General features: G+C 47.5%; 2 protein-coding genes across 7 annotated transcripts in view; both read left to right on the forward strand.

Moving 5' to 3' along the window:
• Window positions 1-45: 45 nt before the first annotated feature.
• On the forward strand, window positions 46-11,169 carry LOC135809205 (protein O-linked-mannose beta-1,4-N-acetylglucosaminyltransferase 2-like). The gene is made up of 5 exons (XM_065322494.1): window positions 46-810; window positions 1,902-2,000; window positions 8,311-8,435; window positions 9,525-9,750; window positions 10,411-11,169. The coding sequence occupies exons 1-5, from the start codon at window positions 256-258 to the stop codon at window positions 10,636-10,638; spliced, it is 1,233 nt and encodes a 410-aa protein (XP_065178566.1). The 5' UTR covers window positions 46-255; the 3' UTR covers window positions 10,639-11,169.
• A 7,151-nt stretch (window positions 11,170-18,320) lies between these two features.
• Window positions 18,321-18,916, forward strand: part of LOC135809194 (low-density lipoprotein receptor-related protein 4-like) — a 69,779-nt gene continuing 69,183 nt past the window's right edge. For 5 of the 6 annotated variants that reach the window (XM_065322478.1, XM_065322479.1, XM_065322480.1 and 2 more), the window contains exon 1: window positions 18,321-18,771. In XM_065322478.1, the coding sequence (XP_065178550.1) occupies window positions 18,684-18,771 (88 nt within the window). In that variant the 5' untranslated portion in view covers window positions 18,321-18,683. The remainder of the gene's footprint in view (window positions 18,772-18,916) is intronic. The other variant, XM_065322477.1, reaches the window with a different exon arrangement.

Raw genomic sequence — 18,916 nt, forward strand, 5'->3', positions numbered from 1 at the left:
CGCCTACGTGTACGTGTAGCATGCACGCATGGCATGCAGTCGTTAGGTGCTGCTGTTCAATTTTTTTTGATTGCCTCGTGGATTTGATGAGGGAGAAGTGGTTCTTTCTGCTTCTCGTTGTCAATTTATTTCATGGCATGGGTTAGTTGTGGTACTGTCCCACATCGTGCCGTGGTACGTGCACTCCAGTGCGTGTAGTAAGCCATCAGTTGTTCGTGATTTCCAACTCCTCAAGCCAAGAGACTGCCTTCCATCATGGAGTATACGAGGAAGACCACTGTCATTCTTTTGATAGGTCTCTGTCTTGCTGCAGTGTATGGACACCCATCGTTGGAAGCAGGTCAGAGGTTGCTTGGAGTAAGAGAATGGCGGTTCGATGGTGAAGTGGATGAATCTACAGTGTCCTGCGTGCACGGCCATTACCCCCCTCCATTCTGTACAGCAACCAATGTTGCTTTGAAGCATGACACGAAGCACTTTATAGTGTACTCTAAGGATGCTGATGTGGAGTTTGCTAATCAATATCTCTTCCGGGTGTCAGCGGAGCCCAGGGACAATTTCCCAGAGTGTCACCAAACCATTGAAGAGGCATATGTTTTCACATTCTACTTCTACCACGGACATTCTAACTACTTCCACCTGCACAAGGACACGCTGTTCCCCATATTCTTGCTGTTGCGCCAGAGAACGAGTGACACACCGGTTGTTCTCATGCCCGTGGTTGAGCTGAGAAGAATGGCAGAGGTTGACTGGGACAGCGGTGCTTTCAGCGAGAAGCACCTTGACAAATATTTCATTCAGACTCTGAAGGTAGGCCACAGTGCATGCCGATCTGATGTGCTGGCTGGCTATAGAGGTTATGCGAATGATTTCATGGCGGATTTTCTATTGGGTGCTAAGTATGCAGCGTGAGTCGCTAGTGCAAGTGCAGCGCTGTGCCGCAAGTCCGCGACTTCACCAAAAGCATCTCAACTGATGATGTAATCTCATACAGTATCTCTATTGGGTTGCAGGGCGATGAAACGGTGCTCTTTATTATGCAGTGCATATCAAAAATCAACGACACATGAACCTGCATGAGGGTCCTGAAGGGACTTCTAGCTTAATCTCGAACTGGGATTTTTGAACGTGTGAAGTACTCTGTAGAATTTCACAGGGTACGATCATGCGAGCAGTGTAGCATATGTATGCACCGTGCACGGCACAGGCATCGAAACCCTCCCAGGACATCGTTGACCAGTTCAAAATGCGGGAACTCGAAAGACACCCGATGACGCGGATAAAGCTCCCCATCACGCAGCACAGTTTTGGGATGAGGGAGGGGGAGGGGGACTACAAGAGGTGCAATGTAATTGAGCCGTGATCAGCAAAAACAGACCTACCGTATATTCTCTATTATAAGCGCCGTGCTTATATTTTTTCAACACCCCTCTACCCCGTGCTTATATTGGAGACCGCGCTTATATTGGAGACCGTGCTTATATTTTTTCAACCAATACATCCATACAGAGCAAGAAGAAATACATGCTAGATATCATGCATGCAGCATTGATTCCACCAAGACCGTGCTAATAATAGAGACTGTGCTTATAATGTTTCGAAGGGTGCTCACAGTGTGCTTGTATTAGAGACTGTGCTAGTAATGGAGACCTGTGCTTATAATAGAGAATATACGGTATAGGTCACATTTTTCAAAATGGTTTTTTTGCTGGAAATTGTTTGCTTGTATACAAACGAACTATTTCCAGCAAAAATAACATTCTGAAAAATTTCACCTGTAGGTCTGTTTTTGCTGATCACGGCTCAATTGTAATTTGTTGCTCTTACCGCAGCAGTGTTACAATACCGTATGTTCTCTTCTGAACTGTGAACATATGTTGTGTGAATGCTCATCGCTTCAGACCCTTGCAGGCACCGACAATGCTATATTGCCGCTGGACTCAGATTTGATCAAGGCCTCTCCTCATGGACACACCTGCTTTCGAAAGGCCTTTATTGGTGTAAGTGAACCCATGGCGCAATTGCTGCCCAGTCACAGCTTCTCATATTGCTTCTTTGTACTGTGCATGTACAGTCCTGCTGGAGTTGGTGGTGGGAAACTTTATTTTATTTTAAAGAAAGCGGATCACGTATCAACCTTGCGGAGTAGATGAAAGTCGTGCATGTTGGAGAACATGCACTCCACGCCGGCTTACGGCCAGTTCACTCACAACACCACAGAGCTTCCAAGGAAATTAGTTATTCTTCTAGATGGAAAATGAGAAACGTCTGTTATCACCACAAGTTGGAACTAACTCCACGCCAAGATCAAACGGAAGCTAAGCCAGAAAAAGAACCATGGCCAGCTTGCCAAAAGTAACGCGTAGCAAGCGTGCACGCAAGCACACTCCATACATAAGTCAGGATGCACACAAAAGCTACAAACTCGGAATAAGGGCAGCGCAGACCACGCCGAAACCGCAACTAGAAGATTGACCGCTGACAGGTCAATCAGTGAATGGAAAAGCATGCACCACCGCACGGACGCGCACTCACTAACCTACAATCAATACACGGAAAATGGCATCACGCAGAAGGTATACCAAGCAGAGCATGCACAAGTAACAATACAGTTCCAGCCAGTGGCTGCCACGTTACCATAAACTACAACATCTCCCTCCCTGGTAACATCACCTTAAAAAGACAATAATAGGCAAGCACATCGAAAGAAGCAAAGAGAAACGAAAGGACATGAAAGTTCTGCGAACCATCACCAGCTACTAGTTCTCAGTCGTATCTCACTGGAGCCCTGATACCAGCTCTGTTCCGGAGCACATATCTTGGCTCTTCAGCTCTAGGCACACCTGCGACTAGCTCACCGGGCTCTAGCCGCATCGGGTAACCACCGTCATCCTCGCTCGCATCATCTGGCTGAGGCGGCTCAGGCAGGTCTACAGTAGGATTGGCTGCGGCACGCTTCAGCAGCTCTACGTTGACGATCTTCTCCACCCTGGGGTCTTCCACTTTCTGAACGACTACAGTCGACTCCGACAACACCTTCTTGACTCTCCAGCCAAGCTGAAACTTCGGGAGGCGTTTCTGCGCGCGGCTGGTCATCTTCATCATCACCACGTCACCAGGCCCGTAACAGCAACTTGCTTTGTCGGCGTCTTCTTGGGAATCAGCTGACGCCATTTCTTCATCGATCAAATCACGAATGGCAGCTGCTTGACGCTGCAGCTCAGCCGTCCATGCTGGCAAGGTGTACAGGGGCTGTTGGGCCTCTACAACAAGACCACGGGGCTGCCAACCAGTCATCGCTAGCTGAGGCGAAACTCCCGTTGCTCCATGCGGTCGGACGCGATAGAAGTACAGCAGCATTGACAGGTCGGTCTTCCAGTCGTTGGACTGCGAGTGTACTTTGCGAATCAGAGTCAACAGGGTCCGGTTGAATCTCTCCACGCTTCCTTGTGACTGAGGGTGTCGCACTGCACCGTGCTTGACTTCCACTCCAAACGCCAAGTACAAGGCGTCCATGACAGCATTGACGAACTCTGTTCCGTTGTCTGATCTGACCACCTCCGGCGGACCCCATCGGCAGCACACAGACACAAACGCCTCGGCAACTGACTTAGCGTCATGGTGCTTCAAAGGTATCACCTCCACATAGCGCGTGAACATATCCGTACACACCAAGACGCAATGGAACCCAGCTCGGCTCGGTCCTAGCTCCAAGGTATCAATCGCCACAACTTGCCATGGGCGCGCCGGCACTTCGGGACGTGTCGGCGAAGCATGACCACCAGCAGCAGGGTTTGCAGCGGCACAACTGTCGCAAAGACCGACGAACTCCTGGCACTTCCTTGCCATCCCAGGAAGGTAGCACTGCTGACGCATCATCTCATGGACCACCTCCCATGATCCGTGGCCAGTGTTCTCATGGGCGATTCGGAGGGCATCTTGCTCTAGCAAGCTCGGAATCACGGGCACCTCGCATGCTTCATTGGCAGGCGGCAACTTGATTGACCGATACAGCACGCCATCCCGCACTCTCAGCTGTGGTGCCACCTTCTGAAACTGCTTCGCCCTAACTGTCTGCATACCGTTGACATCCTCCACCGTCTGCTGGATGGCAGTATCTGCTCCCTGCTGGTCCCGGATGATGTCGAAGGCAAGTGGGGCAGAACTGTGGACACCTGCACACGCACTGCTCTGGGTCGCCGCCGCAACCACCGGTGACTCGGGCATCTTGAGCCAGGATGCCGGCACACGGGTCAGACGGTCAGCCAGGTTTTTCTGTGAAGGCACCCACTCGACAGATATCTTCAACTTGTAAACCTCGACCAAGTCGTCAATCAGCTGCAATCTACGCTCTACAAGAGCTCTGTAGAGGCCATTCACCTTCACTCGCTGGATGTTGCCCAAGAGAGACTTTAGCCATCCATGCACCGTCTTCGAATCGGTCATGACTCGAACGTTGGCCACTCTGTGATCCACGACAGCAGACAAGCCACGAAGGACGGCGTCTAACTCGGCAACGTTGATGTGCCGCTTGTCTGACTTAGGCCTGAGCCAACAGTGATCCTCAATCACGGAGCCATCTTCGCTGATGACAACACCTAGCGCCAGGTTGGATGCATCGCACCATAGGGACACGCCACCAGTCGACTTGACTGTCCACTTGCCGTTGACGGGATCCTCTCGTGAAACTTGATCCTCCACCGCACGACACAACTTCTCGAGCGCAGCTGAGACAGGCTTATCCCAAACCGCAGCATCTTCACAGCTCACTCGCTTGATGTAGCTACAGCACGGTCGCAGCCACGATGCAACAGGGTAATGACTCGTCAATCGACCGCACCAGGAGAACACTTCTCGCTTCGTCGGCTGCTCTGGCAACGTCAGATCCATGCCATCACGGCGACGCCACATCACGTCTTCACTCGACGTAGCAACCGATAGTTGCATGCCAAGCACCCTTGCGCCGGCAAGTACCTCTGGTGGCTTCGTCGGTAATCCGTACCGACTCAGCGCCGCAGTCACCTCCGGAAGTTGTTCGGACGGAGCAACGACATCGTCGACATAGTTGTCTGCATCAGGAAAGTCGCACAGCGCAAACTTCACGATGGCGTCCATGACTTTCGGAGCTATGCTGAGACCAAATGCCATTCGTTCCATGACATACGTGACTCCATTGAATACCACGGTCTGATACCGAACGAGGCTGGGGTCGACGTGAACTTGTAAAAACGCCTTCTTGATATCGACGACTACCTGGTCACCGCCACGGCGTCTCCACTCCCTGATCTTCTGGTCGCATGCAGGCGCGTCGCCTCCAGGATGGGAAAGAATCGCCTCATTCAAACGACGGTAGTCTAAGCAGGGACGTACAGGCGTAGACGCCTTGTGTCCTTGACACACAGCCATTAGAGGGAGGATCGCACCTGACTTGCCGTGTCGATCTGGATCATGGGGCACCATCCAACCATGGTCGATCCACGACTGCACCTCCTTCTGGTACTGTTGCTCCTGCTCTGCAGAGAGCTTCTTCCGTGAGTACTGTGTCACTCCGGAGCCAATGCTATCAGTCGGCTCTACACCACCTCCCCAGACCCAGGCGACGGTCCACGACTTTGCACTATTGTCCCAGCGCACCTTGAAATCGGCTGAACTGAGGGTGACACCATCCGAATCTCGCTCAACAGAGATGTGCCTCGAGAGCTTCTGCTTCGGCGCTCGTTCAGCATGGCCAGCTGCGGCAGCCGCTACATCGGGCCCTTTTCCGAACCGAATAGCACTCGCCGAGCCATTCTGGTAGCGTATCTCAAGACCACCAGCCGCGCTGGCAACGTCATTGCCAAGAATCAGGTCAGCATCCACTCCCTCATGCTTTGAAACTACCAGGAAGTCCACGCACAGTTCCGGAAGCTGAACTATATCATCATGTTGCTGGACAGTCGCAGCAACAGATCCAACTGACTCCAGGGACGTGCCGTCGATGCCGACCACCCAGTCAGTTGTCGATTCCACCTGATCAGCCAGGCCCACGGCAGTTACTACACTCTCTTTCATCAGAGATCGCGTGCATCCAGTATCCACAACCGCTGCGACTGATATCCAAGAGTCATCATGGCCCTTAACACACACATCAACTTTCAGCAGCTTAGAGCTCTGCCCACCAGTTGATATTGGGATTCCGTCAGCATCAGTAGACACTCCAGCCTGACAATGCCCAGCACTCACAGCCACTGAAGCAGACTCAGTCTTGGCCTTTGGACAATTTCGCCTGATGTGGCCATACTCTTTGCAAGAGTAACACTGTGGCCCTCGTGACTTGCCAGTGGTGTGGCTGTTGCCCTTGGCCTTAGGGCAATTCCTTCTTACATGACCAGGCTCCTTACATGAATAGCACTTGACAGCTGCAGCCACGGACTTCCCTCCACTGACACTTATAGTATCATCGACGGACATAGCCCTGACACGTTTGATCATATCGGTAAGAGTCATGCTACCGCTAGAGCACTGGATTCTCACCTCTCTGGCGAAGTCTCTGGGCAAGCCCCCAACAAACTGTTCTAACAGCATCGGATCTTTGTCGTCCGCAATGTTGTGACCAGAGCTCTTCAACAGCCTCTTTAGCTCCGCCGCATACTCGTCTACTGACTCTGTGGATCCCATGGAACGCGCTTTGAACAAGCGGTAACACTCCGCAGCAGAAGGAGCAAAGGCTTCAGTCAACACCTTCTTCACCTCGTCAGGTTTCTCCTTGTCCGAGTCGGGCATGGCGTTGAATACAGTATACGCAGCCTTATCCAAGAGCAACGGCAAGTTTGCCATCTGCTCTTTGCCCGTATCCCACTTGTGGGATTTCGCCAGGATCATAAACTTTGACCAGAATACATCTAGGTCGTCACCTCGCCCTCGGTACGGACGCATAAATCCATCCAACTTCACAGACATTTTATTCTCATGAACAAACACTAAGACTTTCTATTTCCTTCCGACTCCACAAAAGTCCTACTCTGCAACACGTTGTCCCGGGTTTCGGCACCAAAAGCTGTTGGAGAACATGCACTCCACGCCGGCTTACGGCCAGTTCACTCACAACACCACAGAGCTTCCAAGGAAATTAGTTATTCTTCTAGATGGAAAATGAGAAACGTCTGTTATCACCACAAGTTGGAACTAACTCCACGCCAAGATCAAACGGAAGCTAAGCCAGAAAAAGAACCATGGCCAGCTTGCCAAAAGTAACGCGTAGCAAGCGTGCACGCAAGCACACTCCATACATAAGTCAGGATGCACACAAAAGCTACAAACTCGGAATAAGGGCAGCGCAGACCACGCCGAAACCGCAACTAGAAGATTGACCGCTGACAGGTCAATCAGTGAATGGAAAAGCATGCACCACCGCACGGACGCGCACTCACTAACCTACAATCAATACACGGAAAATGGCATCACGCAGAAGGTATACCAAGCAGAGCATGCACAAGTAACAATACAGTTCCAGCCAGTGGCTGCCACGTTACCATAAACTACAACATGCATTTCATGTACCGGTGTCATTTTTCCACTTGTTTGAAATTATTTGTACATTGCTCAGAGAGACAAAAATGCAAGTGTACCCAGGGCTTCATTGTCAATTTCAGGCACCTGGCGCTAATGATAATATCATCATATTATGATGAGTTCACTTGTAACTCCAGAACTATTCATATTGTAAGTAATCTGTCAACAACACCGAGCCACAATTTTCGTTCCTCCGCAAAAAAACGGAGCTCCGCCCAGAGACAGAAATGATATTCATATGGGTGATACAGTAAAGCTGTGTTGCCAACTGGCGCGTGGACGCAGTACGCTTGCGGTTCATGCGTGCCCAAACGCGCGCTCAGGCTTTCACAAAAACAGCAATTCGACTCGTATTTAGGGCGTGTGACGCCTTCGAGTACTATTTTTTTTGGCCCCGCCAGTGAAAGTGACTGGCATGTACGCTGGTACGCACCTCAGTGATACGCGCTGAAAATTCCAACATGTTGGAATTTCCATTTCGGCGCGTTTCCGTACGTATGTCGCTCCAAAAGCCAGCAATACACGCACAAACGCGTGGTTTCACGCGTACACGCACCAGTTGTGAGCACAGCTTAACTAATACTTGTGCATTCTCGTTGTACTTATGGCGACTTGAAAGTACGATAACACAAATTTCCAAGCTTTTGAGGTCCGTAAGTACAACAAAATGCATAAGCATCCCTATTAGAATATCATATTCAGTCACACTCTGTAGACACTGGACTGTGTTGTCTATTTGCTGTTATGTGACGGCAACAGGCACCATCTCTTCGCTCAGTTGAAAGAAGCCCTTCTTTCATGAGTGACTTTGTTGAGTTCATGATGGCACGGCTTGATGTACAGCCAGGTCATCCAGGCACACCGCTTGTCGGAATCATCAAACGGTAGGCCATTGTGAATGTGACAGCAGCAGCAGCAGCAGCAGCATACCATGTACTGAGTACTAGTACATTAGCGTATTTCCGGGGTATAAAGCCTCACTTTCAACTAGGGGTGAAACGATTAAGGGATATTCCTTAACGGTTAATCCAAAACTTATCGATTGCTTATCGATTATTATCGATTAAACCATTTTGCATCAACTACAATCAATTTTGAAACTTCAAAGAGAACAAAAATATTGGAAACATCGACCGTCGCACAGGCACAAACTGATTCTGAAGGCTACTTGTCCAGAACAGTGAGTTCCGTGAAGCAACCAGAACGAAAGTTCGCGGGTACGAATCAGTGCGCGGTGCAGAGAAAAGAGCCGCGTGTCACACAATAGATCTAGAGTACTCTAGATCTATTGTGGGACACGCGGCTCTTTTCTCTGCACCGCGCATCGACTCTTACTCTGGTACATGTGCTGCACGCAGTAGAGTCATGTAGACACACTGCACCTGCCGGATATTTCGTCGTACCATATAGTATGTCGTACGAAAATGCTGTAGCGAATAGAAAAATCGTAATCGACTAGATTTTTTCGACTAATTAATCGACTAAACCACAAAATCCTTTCACCCCTACTTTCAACACCAGTAACTCACCCCCAAAAAAGTCATTGCGGCTTATGCTACGCTGGTGGAATTAATGGTGATAAATGGGGTAGATATCAGTATTTCGTGATAAAAATCTGGGTGGGACTTGTACTCCAGTGCGGCTTATGTACTCCGGAAAATACGGTATTGTTGGAAACAGTCATAAGCATAAGTTAGGTATTTGTAGTCGGTCAGGGTGATGAGGGAATATGTGCACTGTGATACTGTAACTGTGCCATTTTCATCTCCTGATTTTTCACAATTCAGATAAGTATCTTGTCTAGCCGTCTTATCTTCTTGGTCCGTCTTGACCGTATTCCTTCCTTTCCCCAAGTATTTGTACTTGTGTATGTCTGTCCCTGTCTGTCCCTATTGCCCCCTATCCTTGATGGCTAAAGTACTGATCTTTGGTCAACATGTTGCCTGTGTCTGCTATCCTTGGCCCATGTACAGAGCTGGCCGTCGTAAGATTCTGAACGAGGACGAGTTGGTCACTGCCTGCAGTAGATTTGTACAGACGGAGCTGGTTGAGTTTAGTGGCATGTCCGTCCGCGAGCAGGTGTCAGCCGTGCAGAAATACACCGTGCTGGTGGGAATGAACGGTGCTGGGTTCATGAATGCCATATATCTACCCAAGGGAGCTGTGTCGATTCAACTGGCCCCGTACAATGCCACACAGGTAAGTTCAACTTATTGTCATAATCAGGAGCTTCTTCCTTTGGGAGCAATACAAACGGGGGATGTAGTTTTGAAATAGTATATGGATGCAGTGAATTGATTTCAGCATTTGATCTCGCTATGGGTGGGGGATCTGATCGATTCATCTTTGGAGCACGCATTGATGATTATGGGAAATGTTGTACGTAGCCTAGCAGTGGGGCAGGCAGTCAGTCATAGTTCAGACACAGTAAGGAGAATAATCACCACTACAGTCAAACCTTGCTTATCCGGTCCTCTTTTATCCGGATCCCTCGCCATCCGGAAGAAAATCACCGGTTACCGATTTACAGCATATATCATGCATACATACAGTACGTGTGTTCGATTATCCGGTTCCCTCGCCTATTCGGATATTTTTGTGGAAAACGAATGTGTGCGGTTTTAAGCGAGGTCTGACTGTATTAAGAGAGGTCCCAGGCAGACCAGTAATCCAAGGCAAGGCCTGCGCACTGTGTACTACTAGCATCTGTACCCGTTCGGTCTTGCTAATCTTCTCCAGTGTTCCCAGTACCTTTTCTTCCTTTCTTTGTCTTGCACGTGCAGTCTTGAAAGTGTCCTGCCAATGCGTTACTGCTCCCGTGTTAATGCTGTCTCTTGTTTACTGTTGCGTATGTTTCAGCTTAATGTCAAGGAGTTCGGCGAGATTGTTGGATCGCGGGGCCCGTACCTGTTTTGGCGGAATGAACACAGTGATTTAACTCGCCCAGTACCTGGTGATGTCTTCAATAGCCAAGCAAATACGCTGGTGCACGTCAGCGAATTTGAAGCCCTGGTGCAGCAAGCACTGGCCCTGGGTGTGAACAAAGACTTATGGACACCGGAAAGTGAAAGGAAAACTGAACTCTGATTTTGGAAATGGAAAACTGAGCATGATCATGGCAAGAATACCATAGTTAAATGGACAGCTACGTAATTATTTCAATCCGCAGACCACTTTCTTAAAATGGTATTTTGGAATACACTAAGTTAAAGCCATAATTGCCCTCAGCTTGTCAAATGTATGGGCCAATGTTTACTGGCAATGCTTTTGGTAATCAACTTAATCCCACCTTGCCTACGTGTTTCAAGTTTAAAAGGTAAGTCAATGGTCTCTGGTTTGCTTGAATCATTCTTGACTTGATTACATCCTTGAATCTTGCTCAATGCTCCATGCTGCGAACGCCTGGCTAACTGGTCCGGTCAATGACGTCCTGTCAGAACAACTTCGAAGGGACCAGACTGCCAGCCATAGCGAGCAAAGTCGCGTGCATTTTAAAAGAAGATACCTCGGTGAGTTATAGATAGCAAGCTGGATGTTTGGCACCGTCGCGCGCTCAGATATCCTTGGCATTGTTTATCCTACATGGATTTGAATAATACTCCTCGCACTAACATTGAACTATAGTTATAATACCCAATGAGAGTAGTCTCTTGACATCACTGGAAGATGCACCCAGGTGCTGACAGTGCTCAACACTGCGGAGGCAGAGCATAATACACGGAACAACAAGAGCAATCATGGCTTGTTTGTCGCTACTCAAAGTTTCATGCTTTCACAATCATCAGGCAACATGAGGATGGTACTGGCCATGCTGGTATATATGCCAGGAGAGGGTGGGTCTTGTAGCGCTGTGTGGAAAGCTGTGTGTGAATGTGGGGGCTGTATAGGTTCCAGGGCTAGCGGTGTTATTTTAGGCAGGAGGCTGTGTGCAGAGTGTGCAGTTGTTGTAGGCAGGTTGTAGATGCAGTGGCAGGGCCAGCAGTGCAATGTTAGCGCAGAATGTGTGGCTGGTGTGGGCAGGAGGCTGTAGATGTAATGGCAGAGCTAGCAGTGTGATGTTAGCGCACAGTACATGTATATGGCTGGTGTGAGCAAGGTGTGTAGTTGGTGTAGGCAGGAGGCTGTGGAGACATTTTCGGTGACACCGTGGTATTTGAGGGGATACTTGTTCTCTTGACATCAAACAGTTATCATGGTTGGGACATGTTGTCTGTGATGGGCAGGACTCTGTGCTCTACAATACCCTCAGGCACTAAGAGGCTCAGACGCCAACCTTTGACCAGATACATGTAGGTAGACTAGTATTAGGAATGACCTTTCATTTATCAACATTTGAATTTTCTCTTTTGGAAGATGAGCAGTTTGCCTCAGATAGAGCATGCTGGCCTGATGTTCTCGGCAGATACATGACCCTCTTTTGAGTTTTCACTAGGAGCAATACACATATGCGTGCTGTATTGCTGCACAGCGGCCCACGAAAAGCTGTAGACAGCTCTGGACAGTTCTCTTCGCCCACGTCGGTCCTTGTCCAGCTACTGCAGCCGGTTCACAGATCACAGCCAGTCCCAAGGGCAGCATTATTTTACTATAGCTAATCTGCACTCCACAACACAAAGGAGCACAGCAAGCATGATATTACGTTCTCACTTTCCCAGCACTGTATGCATGCATCCACGATGAACACACGAGGTAGTTGGGCTAGCTCAACGCCGCCTGATGTTTCGAGATGAGCACGGGATAGGGAGGATATGGGTATGGATCCGTGCCATGGCTCAACGTCCAGAGCATCCTGGATAATGGTTATCAGTAGTGTCTGGATAATGGTTATCAGTAGTGTCTGGATAATGGTTATCAGTAGTGTCTGGATAATGGTTATCAGTAGTGTCTGGATAATGGTTATCAGTAGTGTCTGAATAATGGTTATCAGTAGTGTCTGAATAATGGTTATCAGTAGTGTCTGGATAATGGTTATCAGTAGTGTCTGAATAATGGTTATCAGTAGTGTCTGGATAATGGTTATCAGTAGTGTCTGGATAATGGTTATCAGTAGTGTCTGGATAATGGTTATCAGTAGTGTCTGGATAATGGTTATCAGTAGTGTCTGGATAATGGTTATCAGTAGTGTCTGGATAATGGTTATCAGTAGTGTCTGGATAATGGTTATCAGTAGTGTCTGAATAATGGTTATCAGTAGTGTCTGGATAATGGTTATCAGTAGTGTCTGGATAATGGTTATCAGTAGTGTCTGGATAATGGTTATCAGTAGTGTCTGGATAATGGTTATCAGTAGTGTCTGGATAATGGTTATCAGTAGTGTCTGGATAATGGTTATCAGTAGTGTCTGGATAATGGTTATCAGTAGTGTCTGGATAATGGTTATCAGTAGTGTCTGGATAATGGTTATCAGTAGTGTCTGGATAATGGTTATCAGTAGTGTCTGGACAATCACTCCATCCTATCATGTACTGCACAAGCAAAGTCACACTTGTCCCCATCTGAACATGCATGTACATCTACTCTACCAACCCTCAGTTATTCATGCAGTTTACAGCGGACACTATAAACTGAAGTATAACGCCTGACTAAGGAAGTACAGGAAAGGGTTTGCTCCCCACACTGGAGCTCGCGCTATTCCGTCGACTTGACTTGACACTTGACTGACTCACGACTGCCATCCAGAGCACACGAGAAGTCCATCAAACCTTCGACTCGGCAAACCTGCAAGAAAGCACCACTCCCTGCTCAATACACAGTGTTTCGGGGATTCACCCCTCATCAGTGTCAAGTCAAGTTGGTGGAATCGCGCGAGCTCTAATGTGGGGAGCAAACCGGCATAAAAAAAATCACGGTTCGCGTAAGACTCGGCTGGAAGTAGAGTTTTCCGCATCCGCCGTGGGAACGCCACCACCCTCTTGGATCAAACCGGCATATGTATTGTCATATTTGGGCAGGTCCAAACTTCTTCTTTTCTTCTTCTTTTTTCTTACAAGATGTAGTCTAGGCTTTTATCGTTATCACTTCCCAGGCTGGTCTGGCATCAAAGCATGTTTGTTTAGAAAGTGTGGGGTTTAGCAACCTCACATGGGCACCATTCTCCAAGTACATGACTGTATGCTGTAACACCCTCATCAGCTGAAATTTTTAAATTAATATTTGATTATATTTCAGCTGATGAGTGTGTTTATATACAGCATACTTTTTTTACTTGTACATTTTGCATGTGCAAGATCTTTGAAGCTCCATTGTAGCCATGTCATAGTTGCAGAAGGATTCACCAATCACTCTCCACCAGTTCGTGCTTACATGTACACTAGTACCAACATATTTTTTCACCTTATAGTTATACCTTATAGTTATACCTTATAGTTATACCATCAGGGCAAGGCTTTATGGTGGAAATTTGTGTGTGTGGGGGGGGGGGGGGGGAGTGTACTGATGCAGTGTAGCCGAGGACTGGTGAAAGGTGTGCAGCAATCCTTCTGCTACCATGGTTACATGTGTAAGTCACCGGTACGATGCTGCCCAATAAAATCCGACCGAGCGAGTCAATGCCACGCCTGGTGCTGCGCAGCCCTGGACTGCCTGCGGACACTACGCGAGATGGTGAACTGGGTGCAAGGTGCACAGCGGACTCACCTGTGCATGTACATGATTGTATTTATTTGTATTGCTACACGTCTATGAGCATGTTTAGGATGCTGCTGTCCTGCTACATGTACCGGCGTCAGTGAAACCTGTCTTAGGTGACCGACCACTCAAGGGACCTTACACATTTGTCATGTTAGACTTAAGATACTTAGTTCAAATAACACCCCTGGGTCCTCCATGTAATTAATTCAGTCCTGTGGTATCAGGTTGGTCGCCTTGACAGGCGTTACTGTACTTACTGTAGTAGCTAAATAAAGTATGTTTATACTACTTTGCAGTTTGCATATTTGTATTGAGTTTAATATCGGATTGATATTGATTTGCCAGTGAATCCTTCTGATGAGATGGGCTCGAAAGCGTTAAATGAATATACCGGCATGACAAGTAGTTTTTGCTAATGGTGTTTGTGCTGAGAACACAACTCACTCTATTCATTGCGTTGCATGTACATGTATAAATTCTAAAAAAGAGTGCCAATATGTGGTGGCAGTGAGTGAAGGTTCTGAATACAGGTATTTGTGTAACATGTTGTTGGTTGACAGCATGTAACAAGGTGGAGGACCACCGTGTTCGGAAACAGTGACCTTTCTACAACCATCCACGGTTGGTAGAGTCCCGGTTGGCTGCGACCATCTGCACCGTATGTGTGTTAGACCCGGTTCTGACCCTCTGTATTCTAGGGGAGTTGTCTTAGACTTCTTGAACCATCAGTCGTGTATTCTTTGTTCGCTCCTGGATGTCAATTCAGAACAAAAGCTACTAAGTTTATGAAGACTGAGTATCAAGAGGACATCCAGGAGCGAACAACGTCTGACGGTTCAAGAAGTCTAAGACAACTCCCCTAGAATACAGAGGGTCAGAACCTGGTCTAACACACATACGGCCAGTGCAGAGTGCAGATGGTCGCAGCCAACCGGGACTCTACCAACCGTGGGTGGTTGTAGAAAGGTCATTGTTTCCGAACATGGTGTCCTCCACCTTGTTACATACTGTCAACCAACACACCATGTTTCAACAAAACAAGGTTTATCTAATACCATAGGTGTTAAATTCAAATGGTGAACGGCACTATTCGGCTGTGAGAGCGCATGGAGGAGAGGAGAGGAAGAGTTCTTTACCATAGGTGTTGTACCCTATAGGCTATAGTGTTGCCCACTGTACATGTAGGAGTACCTACAGCATTATTTACAGCATTATTTACAGCATTATTACAGCATTATTTACAGCATTATTTACAGCATTATTTACAGCATTATTTACAGCATTATTTACAGCATTATTTACATGACATTTGTACACAAGCTACCTCACAATGCATTGGCGGGACACTTTGTATTGTTGCTACTCGGAGTTGCATTTCGCAGCTGATATGCATATTAGTAAATAAGCTCCCTGGGTAGAGGTAAAGTGGATATGAAGACCTACAAGTACAACTACATGTAAGAGTACTGACTCTGTATACTGAGACAGTGCTTCTGTGTTACTGTGAACCAGGGAGTCGTGTATATACCACTCCCTGCTGTGGACTGTCTACGCTGGTAGATCTACCATCAAGAAACCATGATTGATAACGTGACCTACACTCTACTGCTTATTAATATTAGTACCATACATAGGCGTCTTGTCTCTTGAACTGTTACTTTGTTGAGGTATTGCCTTGGTTGTGCCTAACTATTATAATTATTACGTGTTACTCGTGGTACGCCTGATATCGATACGGAGCAGCACTGCCACTGCACTAGCGACTACATGTAGGGCTGTTGGTACATGATGTACATGATTGACTGTACTATTAGATAATCCAATACTAGTCACAGTACTAACAACAACATTAGTTAGTTCTCAGTGGTACTGGTGGGGGACAACCAACGTTACGTGTAGTCGGGGTGTTCCGACGTGGTGAAGGCCTACGGTGACACCCATGGTCGCATCGGGACATCACCAACCTCGTCTACAGAGAGCACCTTCTCACGATAGTGTCATGGTGGTGACAGTAACTGTTGTCAGCTGACGAGCTGGGAGAGGGACGCCATGGGCAGAAGGAAGTTGGAAGAAAAAAAGGAGTTAGGAAAACAATTCAAGTTAGACTAACTTCTTTTATTTAATATGACTATCAGGACAACATCCAGGAGCGACTGACGTTAGCTTTAGGGGAGAAGTCTAAAAACTCCCCTAGCATAATGAGGGTCAGAACCGGGTGCAACACCTAACCCATACGATTCAGATTAGGGCTCAAACGGTCACGGTTTTACCCGTAACGGTTAACTGCTAAGCTAACGGTCGGTTTAACGGTTACAGTCGACCTACCCTTATAACGATAACCTCTATAACGATAATTACCCTTATAAGTTATAACGATATTTTTCTGCCAAACCAAATCACTCCATTGACTTGTGTATACAATGCCTTACCTCTATAACAATATTATTGCTATAACGATATTACCCCTATAACGATATAAAATGGGCTGACCAATCGACATTTTCCATTTTATAACAATATCTAGCAGGGAATATGTAGAGCCCACTATCCAGTTAACAAGCTTCACTTGATAAATCGCTGGGACATGACGAAATGCAATGGGGGCACCAGTGGGCACCTAGTACCTTGCTGTGTACATAATGTGCATGTACGTCAGTTTTTATGCTACGAAGGGTGTAAAAAATGAACAAAATCCATGCATTATGACGTATGTGTATGAAATGAACCAGTTACCCCTATACCGTAGAATCCCGCGGATAAGCCCACCCGCGTATAAGCCCATGCCCGCGCATAAGCCCAGGGTTTGTTCGAACATCACAAAGCTTCATCGTACAAGCCCATGGGCCTAGGTCACACCGAGAGTCCATAAATTATGGACTCTTGGCCATACCATGTACGTAGTACATGCACATTAATTATTTTTTTAGTACATTTCAGCACAATCATCGGTTGTTTTTGTTTGCACAGTGGTTTTTAGCATGTATTTCTCACTTCCTTGATACTTTTCAATAGCACAACTTGGTGTCGGCGTATAAGCCCATGCCCGCGTATAAGCCCATGTTCTCGTATAAGCCCACCGAAAAGTCCTTGTGAAACAGATAAGCCCATGGGCTTATCCGCGGGATTCTACGGTAACAACATTACCCTTATAACAATATTTCTTGGTCTGCCGCAAATATCGTTATAAGGGTAGGTCGACCTAGAGTTTATGTACTCTTGTACTCTTGTTATAACCTCTAAGCCACGGCAAACCTGCGGACTCTTTTTTAACCGTACATTTGACTATACTCATTCAAAAAATGTACCCTATTCAGTACAACGCACACATGTACATTCTCTTGCATGCTCATTCAGTCATACTCTCACACCAAGAGACCACTGACCAGATATGACCGAGTTGACAGCCCAGGCCTACGCGTGCGACAGCCTGCGAAAGTGCATACTTTGCAACGACCTGATACTTGACAAATAATTGACTGAAAAGTTACTGCGTAGCCGTTATCTTTATCGGTTAACCGTTAATTCTTCGTAACCGGTCTGCAACCGGTTAATCGGACTAATCGTTTGAGCCCTAGTTCAGATGTTCCCAACGGACCGAGGTTCTACCAACCGTGGATGGTTGTAGTAAGGTCACTGTTTCCGAACACGATGTTCTCCACCTTGTTCATGCTGTCAAACTAACAAACATGATTGTACTAGTACTTGAACAACAGTTACTGTTACTAGTTACTACAGAACAGTTGTTATAAAAGAGAGTACGTAACCACAGTAGAGGTATTCACGTCTTTTGCTGTTACTAGAAACCTCCGATAGATCCGGTGTAACCCGCGTCAGTGACTTGACATTTTCCGGACCGACACGATTACCATGTGGCATGTCCATGATAACCGAGGGTATAGTCAGTACCATGCATGGTATACCGGGTAGCTGCGATGTCGCACACTCTTTACCGTGCGCTAGCTGCATACACGGCCCGGACGCGTCGACGGTGTACCGGAGCGGCCGCCGGCTTCACCAGCGAGATTCGCACAAAGAGGATGACTGTACTGCACTATCTACACTACAGTCATGTAGTAATGCGCTTGGACGCAACGAAGCTTCGAAGTCTGACTCTGACACATGCAGTGTAATGGGACCGAAATAATCGACAGCACTGGCAAAGTGGTGTGTCACTTTTCGTTTTACTGGGTACAGGTTTTGTTTTCGTTCCGTTCTGCCAGGACCAGAGCTGAAGCTGTAGCCGGTTACGAAGCAAACGCAAGAGTGACTGGCGATGGCGTAGACTATCGTGTTCGCTACTTGTTACAGTGTAGCTGAGTATTCACCGTGCGAAGGCTGAATGTTACTTCGCTGCGTCGCCCTATGCTGAACACGGTGAAGTGAACTCCGCAGCTCCAGTGCTAGTAGTAGTAGTAGTGTTCTGACACAGTTTTTCTTCACCGACGCTAGCACGCTGCATATTTTGTTGTGTGGCGGTGTCAGCTGGACAGGACTGCTTTGCCATGAGGACGTTGTTATCCATCATTTATGGAGCGCTGCTCATCTGCTTGCTGCTGGACTTCGTTCGTCTTCAGTCGTCGGACCAGTTTGGTAAGCATCCTCATCACTGACATCAGGCTCATGACTGTTATTATGTAGCGTGCTCTTGGCACGCGACACTGCCGACAGTGAGAACTGACTGTGTACGTGTACCATGTATGTTCTCTACTCGGGTTTCCGGTGGAGATATGGCTCG

The sequence above is a fragment of the Sycon ciliatum genome, chromosome 2 (assembly GCF_964019385.1).
Source record: "Sycon ciliatum chromosome 2, ocSycCili1.1, whole genome shotgun sequence".
In the NCBI taxonomy this organism is placed as follows: Eukaryota; Metazoa; Porifera; class Calcarea; order Leucosolenida; family Sycettidae; genus Sycon; species Sycon ciliatum.